The sequence below is a fragment of the Egretta garzetta genome, unplaced genomic scaffold, assembly GCF_000687185.1.
Source record: "Egretta garzetta isolate BGI_Z169 unplaced genomic scaffold, ASM68718v1 scaffold92, whole genome shotgun sequence".
Taxonomy (NCBI): domain Eukaryota; kingdom Metazoa; phylum Chordata; class Aves; order Pelecaniformes; family Ardeidae; genus Egretta; species Egretta garzetta.
This window is the reverse complement of record NW_009258790.1, coordinates 29674-36814: the sequence shown is the minus strand read 5'-3', so window position 1 is coordinate 36814 and position 7141 is coordinate 29674. Positions and strand designations below refer to the sequence as shown.

Sequence of the window (7141 nt, the reverse complement as noted above, 5' to 3'; positions counted from 1 at the left end):
TGGATCCAGCCTGGCCAGGTCCCTCTGCAGAGCCCCCCTCCCCCCCAGCAGATCCACACTCCCTCCCAGCTTGGTGTCCTCTGCAAACTGACTGAGGGTGCCCTCGATCCCCTCGTCCAGCTCATTAATAAAGATGTTAAACGGGGCTGGCCCCAGCACTGAGCCCCAGGGGACACCGCTTGTGACCGACTGCCAACTGGATTTAACTCCGTGACCACAACCCTCTGGGCTCGGCCATCCAGCCAGTTTTTTTACACAGCAAAGAATACGCCTGTCCAAGCCACGAGCCACCAGTTTGTCTAGGTGAATGCTGTGGGAAACAGTGTCAAAGGCTTTATTAAAAGTCCAGGCAGACAACATCCATGGCCTGTCCCTCATCCATTAAGTGTGTCACCTTGTCACAGAAACTCAGGTTAGCCAAGCAGGATCTGCCTTTTATGAACCCATGCTGACTGGGGCCTGATCTTCTGGTTGTCCTGGACGTGCCCAGTGATGGCACTCAAGATGATCTGCTCCATGACCTTCCCCGGCACAGAGGTCAGGCTGACAGGCCTGTAGTTCCCCGGATCCTCCCTTCAGCCCTTCTTGTAGATGGGCATCACATTTGCCAACCTCCAGTATAGCTAACCCATGGAGACCATCCTGGACCCAGTGGTTGTCAGAAGAGCTGTTCCCACCACCAGGAGCTGGACAATCAACTGAAAAAGAGCTCCTCCTTGGCTCTCCTGGCTTCCTCTATCCCTGTTTGTCTGGGCTTTTCACTGGCTACCAACAGTAAGAGGACCATGCAATACTGTATGGAAAGAGGAGCCAGAGAACTAAAACACCCAGGATCACAAACCAGATTATCGATCAGTGCTACCCTGCTGTTAACAGAGCTGTTTTGCACCAGGTTCTGTCACCATATGGTGGCTTTGTTTTACCCTGTGGCCAGGAACATCACCAAGGTGGCTGTCACCGCCCCAAGCTTCTGCCAGCACTTGTACAAGTACTTGCAGCCTCTCACTTGCTGAAGAGTACAAATTCAGCACCCAGCGCTTCTCAAACGATAATTAACTTGTCACAAGGACATCTTGGGTGGAAAGAAATCAGCCATTTTAGTGCCAGGTAAAAAGTCCAGCTCTCCCCAGGGCTCCTGCTCAGCCTTCCTGTTACCGAGGGCTGCATTGTGCAAGTGAGGAAACAGAGGCAGGGGCTCCCCAAGAAACCCAGGGCTATGGGAGGAGCTGAGAGAGGATTTGGGGCCATTTGGGGGGATCCTAGCTCACTGGCTGCCTACACTGCAGGGCAGAGGGGCTCCCTGGCACCCCCACCACCCTGCCAAAGCACCCCTCTCATCCAAGTTCCCTCCTTCCCCTGCATTGGAAGGAAAACCAGGGCGTACCACTGCCATGATTGCGCTGTTCACCAGACCAGCACCAGGCGTACCTGGGCTCGGAGCTGGTACTACCCAGCTGTGCTGGCTGGTGTGCTAGGTGCAGCATAACATCCCCCACCAGCCTTTCTCCTTCCCCTGGCCTTGATGCTGTAGTAGCAACGCCATCAAATCTTCACTCAAGCGCCCAAAATCAACTGGGCTCTACCACACGTAACATCCAGCAGGTCCCAGTGCGACCGAGCTGCTTACCATAGGCGAAAATCAGGTCCATCAGGATGTTGAGGCTGAGCTCAGAGTGCTTCTGGATCAGGTGGTAGGACAAGGCTCGAAGCAGAGGCACGCAGCGCCGGTTCTGGTAGGCTAGAGCCAGTGTTATTTTCCGGATGTCATCGGGGCTGAACTGTTCAGCAAGTTCCAGAGCCTGCCAAGAAATGTTTTGAGCAGGGATGTAAAGGGAAAGCACAACGCGAGGTGCGGATACAGCCGTTACATGGCGCGGGGTGCACTGTCGCTACCGGCTGAGCCCCTCTGGGGTGACGGGGACTGGAACTGGCGAGGGTTTAGTGAGGCTACGAGGCTGGGAGCGAGCTTAATGGCTCTCGTGGAGGGAGGGTGAGGGGAAGCAGAGCCTCCTCCTCTCAGCAGAGCTCAGCCAGGGTCTCCCCACTGCTGGTTCTGCTTCCCCCAGCTGGCAGGACCTCAGTGTCCACGCCTCTCATGTGTCCAGGCACCGTAACACGCTGTTGGGCAATGACAGAGCAAAGACACCCCCTGCTGGATCAGCACCCCGCTTTCCACTGTAATTTCGGCTTTGTTTGCAGGCCACTAACCCAACATATTAAGTTTGGGCTCTACATAAGCTGACAACCTCGTCAGACCCAGCTACAGTGTTCTGCCTCATCACATGCTAGTGTCTGTAGCATTTATTTATCCCCAGGGTCGAGGGAGAAGGACAGTGGGGATCATGAGCTACAGATATTTCTGTGGCAACTGTTTGGCCAGTCCCCAGCATGGGCTGGATGAGGACTGAATTTGACACAGCTGCAGTCAGAGCTCCTGAAGTGGTTCCGAAGGATGTTTCCCCGCTCCCACGAGCAACAGAAACAGGGACCCACTGAGCACCGGAGGGGACAGACCTGCCCAGATCCATCCCCCAGACAGATGCCCAGAGGCAGCTGGAAGGCGAGGATGGGATGGACACTCCTCCTTCCAGCTCCCCTCACCGCCTGGCTTGTACAGAGAGGCAAAGGACAATGGTTTTGGCAGCTGTGTTATGCTGGCTCTGTAAGTTACTGCCTGCCAGGTGAGCTAAGGAAATTCGAGCGTGTTCTCTGCAAACCTGCCGCAGCTGCGAAGTAAAATGCATCACCTTCCAGCAGCGCAGACCAGTGTGAGTCACCCACTCGCACCAGTATGGGCTGGGAAGGGGCTGGTGAGTGCCAGCTCCCCCAGTCTACGTGGCTCCTCAGAGGGAAACCCCTCTTAGAAGCAGCCCTGCAGGAGAAGCTGCTTAAACAGCAACTCATAAGCACACACTAAAGTGTGCGCTGGTGCAGCAATGAGCACAGCCTGGGGGGAATTGCTGTTCCGATATAGGATGTGTCAAAGGGGACGGGGCTCTCCCTCACGCTGTTGTCACCTGCAGGAGGTAGCCTGTCTGAAGGGAATGGAGGCATGAAGGGAGAGCCCAAGCCCCTACCTTGTCCTCCAGCCGGTCCATCAGAGCTGGGGAGATGTGCCCGACCTTGCTCATCAGTGTCACCACGGTTCGGGTGCCCTCGAGCTCTATCCAACGCAGCTCCAGCTTCTTGATGACTTCGTTCAGCAACTTGCTTTCCTTCCCCTGCCTGACTGCCAAGAACTCTGCCAGCGAGGCGAGCTGCTTGAAGGTGAGGCGCCGCAGCAGCCACAGCACCTCCTGCTCCACCGACTGCATCTCCCTCCTGGTGCTCTCCATCCCCAGGGAGTAGAGGCTCTTCAGGAGGTTCACCAAGGTGTTATTCCACACTTGAGAAATCTGGGCAGCAGAGAGAAATAAGGGAAAGTTGTTGGTCAGAGAGAGCATGAGAATATTCAGTTGCCAGTCACGCCAAACACCAGGCAGTGCTCGGCCTCTGCAGAAAGAGCTGCACAGCGTTGAGGGGGAGGCAAGAGAGTCCTCCTCGGTCCGGGGACATCCAGCTGTCCCCCCATCACAATGCAGGATCTCTGCTCCTCCTCACAGGCGCAGCCTCCACAGTCAGAGACAGACTGGAGCAGGCTGGCACCCTGGCGAGGAAGAGGAACCTCAATGCCTGTACCACAAGCCGAGGCCATACACCGATCCCGTTGCTTATAGAGCTGCCATATAGGCAGTGAACTCTCTCTGCCTCAGAGAAGGAAGCTATGCAGGTTTACTACTGGCTGGGTGAAATATTTAAGTAGACTTTACCCTTTTCTGGAGGCACTTGAGCTTCCCTGTGGTGCGGCTGGGATATGACACAGGGTGGCTGGTGAGATGGAAAGTGGTGGGAAAGACTGAGCATTCAGGGGCAGAAACTTGACGGTCTTGAGGGGAATGCCACAGGACTCCGACTCGCCTCAGCACCCCAGGTCAGATGAAACTTAGCCTAAGAGCTCCAGTTTCTCTCCAGTGTCTCCAAAAGGAGGCTGGACATGAATCCCACTGGCTGCTGGAAGCACCGGGACTTGCCCAGTCCCACACTCTGCCCGCTGCATCTCTCTGCCTGGCCACCACTGGCTGCTTGCCCACCGGCAGCCCCAACGCAAGGCAGAAATCGTGGTTTTCCACCAGCAATCGGTCTTCCAGCTTCCATCTCCTTTGGCATCCATCAGTGAATGCCAGGCACCTCTTTATTTCCAGCCCAAGCTTCCCCAGCTGCACTCTGCTGCTGCCACGCAGCACTAAAAGGCAATTCCAATCTGAAAGCTCTCCCTGTCATGAGGCAAGTTCACAGGTCAGGGCGATCCCCCGTACCAGCACAGACTGAGGGATGGATTGAGAACAGCCCAGTGGAGAAGGACTTGGGGGTACTGGTGTGTGACAAATGGGATGTGAGCCAGCAACATGTGCTGGCAGCCCAGAAAGCCAACCATATCCTGGGCTGTATCCCCAGCAGCGTGGCCAGCAGGGCGAGAGAGGGGACTCTGCCCCTCTGCTCCACTCTCTGGAGAAGAGAAGGCTCCAGGGAAATCTTTTTAGCAGCCTTCCGCTATATAAAGGGGTTGATAAGAAAGATGGAGAGAGACTTTTTGCCAAGGCCCGTAGCGACAAAGAGGGGCAACAGTTTTAAACTGAAAGAGGGGAGATTTAGATTGGACATAAGGAAGAAATTCTTTACGCTGAGGGTGGTGAGGCACCGGCCCAGATTGCCCAGAGCGATGGTGGAGGCCCCATCCCTGGGAACATTCCAGGTCAGGTTGGACATGGCTGGGAGCAGCCGGAACCAGTTGCAGATGTCCCTGCTTATGGCAGGGGGTTGGGCTGGGTGACCTTGAAAGGTCCCTTCCCACCCAAACCATCCTCTGATCCCACGACATGGGGCCCATGAGCTGCAGGTATTTCCCTAGCAGCCAGCTGGGCCAACACCAACCGCAGCAGATGGCACTGCCAAGGTTTGGCAGTATGACGTGCCGAGCACGGTGCACTGGTTCCCTCCAGATGCTCCATCTTACCCGGTGGCTTCTGCGCTGTCCGGCTGCATGGCTCTGATGCGTCTTTACCACAAACGGGCAAAGGTGCACTTTTGTCTTACTGAGAAAACCAAAAGTTCATGGGAACAGGGTCAAGGAAGCATTATAGAATCACAGAATCATTAAGGTTGAAAAAGACCTCTGAGATCATCAAGTCCAACCATCAACTCAACACCCTCATGCCTACTAAACCATGTCCTGAAGTGCCATGTCTACATGTTTTTTGAATGCCTCCAGGGATGGGGACCTCTCTGGGCAGCCTGTTCCAATTCTTCACCACTCTTTCGGTGAAGGAATTTTTCCTAATATCCAATCTAAACCTCCCCTGAGGCAACTTGAGGCCATTTCCTCTCATCCTATCACTTGTTACTTGGGAGAAGAAACCAACCCCCACCTGGCTACAACCTCCTTTCAGGCAGCTGCAGAGAGTACCTCTTCCCCATGCCTGGAGCGCTGCGTGGGGTTGTTGTGACCCCAGGGCAGGACCCAGCCCTTGGCCTTGTTGACCCTCACCCAACTGGGCTGGGCCCATGGATCCAGCCTGGCCAGGTCCCTCTGCAGAGCCCTCTTTCCCCCCAGCAGATCCACACTCCTGCCCAGCTCGGTGTCCTTTGCAAACTGACTGGGGGTGCCCTCGATCCCCTCGTCCACATCGTTGATAAAGATGTTAAACGGGGCTGGCCCCCAGCACTGAGCCCTGGGGGACACCACTGGTGACCAGCCGCCAACTGGATTTAACTCCGTTGACCACAGCTCTCTGGGCTTGGCCACCCAGACAGTTTTTTTACGAGTTTAATGAGGATGATATATATCCCCACTACGTTTTGTCTCTGGTCCAAAAAGCAGCGCTTTTAGATAGAAATAATCAGGCATCCTGCCTAGAGCTGATAATTTCACCTCCTGGTCCCCTCAACTTCATCTCTCACTTGGAAAGGTGACGTACAAACCCTAAACAAGCAGCTGGCTCCAAGCCGGCCACGCCAGTTCAACCCCAGGAGCACCATCCCCCTTCCACCTCATATTCTTTCCCCAAAACGCTTCTGTGGTTAGGACGGAACTTACCTGGGAATCTGTGATGCTGATGAGCTGTTGGAAACGTGCGTCTTGCAGAATGCTCTCCGTTTCCAAGTTTTTTTCTGCTGCAAGGCGGGAGAGTTGAGAAATTATTAGCGAGGCTTCGTTGCTATTAAGAGCATGGAGTTCGCTCAACTGGAAGAGTTCCTGAGGACTCGTGGCTGTTTCAATCAGTTCCCCAGTCACTTTGTGCTCTGGATTTCTGCTGTCATCCACCTGCTCTTTGACCGAGAATCCATCTGCCCAGCTGGAAGGGCTCGAAGTATGAAATAAAGTGAAAGGTGCTTGAGGCAGAGCTCTTGCCATCACCACCTTCCCAGCTGGCACCAGCAGAGAAGCCGGGACTGCCGAGGGAGTAGAGATGAAGGCACCGAAGTGCCGCCAGCAGCACCTTCGCACCAAGCGGGCTGCCATGGTGGAAGGCATGGGGAGAAGGAAGGCCGGGGGCAGTAAGTGGCTGGAGGTCAGCGTGGCATTTCAGGAATGCTGTGGAAGGAAAGGAAAAACCCTTTAGGAGCAGGAGAATTTCAGAGGTAAAAAGGAAGAGGTGACTGACTTCTGGTAACGCTTAGGAGGACAGGAATTTTTCGACTGGCAATATCGGAGAGGAAAGCTTGCGTGTGTCGGAAAAGGCTACACGCTTCCCTGCTGGGGCTGCCGAGCTCCAGCACAGCTTTCCAAGGCAGCCAGCAGTGGGGCTGAAGCCCACCCAGCTCCTCGCCAGCCCTGGCCGGGCCTCGCCCAGAACTCCAGGGGCACAGCCCCATTTCCCCAGCCGCTCCCAGTTTCCCCACACCATCCTCCCCACCCAGTCCCCGCTCCTCCAGCCCTTGGGCCCGGCCCACACTTCCCTGGTCCGTTCCCCTCAGAGCCCTCCCGGGGCCTGGCCCGTTCCCCTCAGAGCCCTCCCGGAGCCCGGCCCGTTCCCCTCAGAGCCCTCCCGGGGCCCGGCCCGTTCCCCTCAGAGCCCTCCCGGGGCCCGGGCCCGTTCCCGTC

The 7141-nt window shown here is 55.8% G+C and overlaps 1 protein-coding gene and 1 non-coding gene across 2 annotated transcripts in view; both read right to left on the bottom strand.

The window, feature by feature from the left end:
- TBRG4 (transforming growth factor beta regulator 4) overlaps positions 1-6951 on the bottom strand; it is a 13989-nt gene extending 7038 nt beyond the window's left edge. Inside the window, exons 1-3 of the mRNA XM_035889284.1 lie at positions 6134-6951; positions 3078-3395; positions 1628-1799 (exon numbers count right to left, since the gene is read on the bottom strand). Coding sequence (XP_035745177.1) covers positions 1628-1799; positions 3078-3395; positions 6134-6571 — 928 coding nt within the window. The 5' untranslated portion in view covers positions 6572-6951. The remainder of the gene's footprint in view (positions 1-1627; positions 1800-3077; positions 3396-6133) is intronic.
- LOC118451751 lies at positions 2287-2424 on the bottom strand. Its single transcript, XR_004841302.1, has one exon. It is a non-coding gene; the product is annotated as a small nucleolar RNA SNORA5 (small nucleolar RNA).
- Positions 6952-7141: the final 190 nt, after the last annotated feature.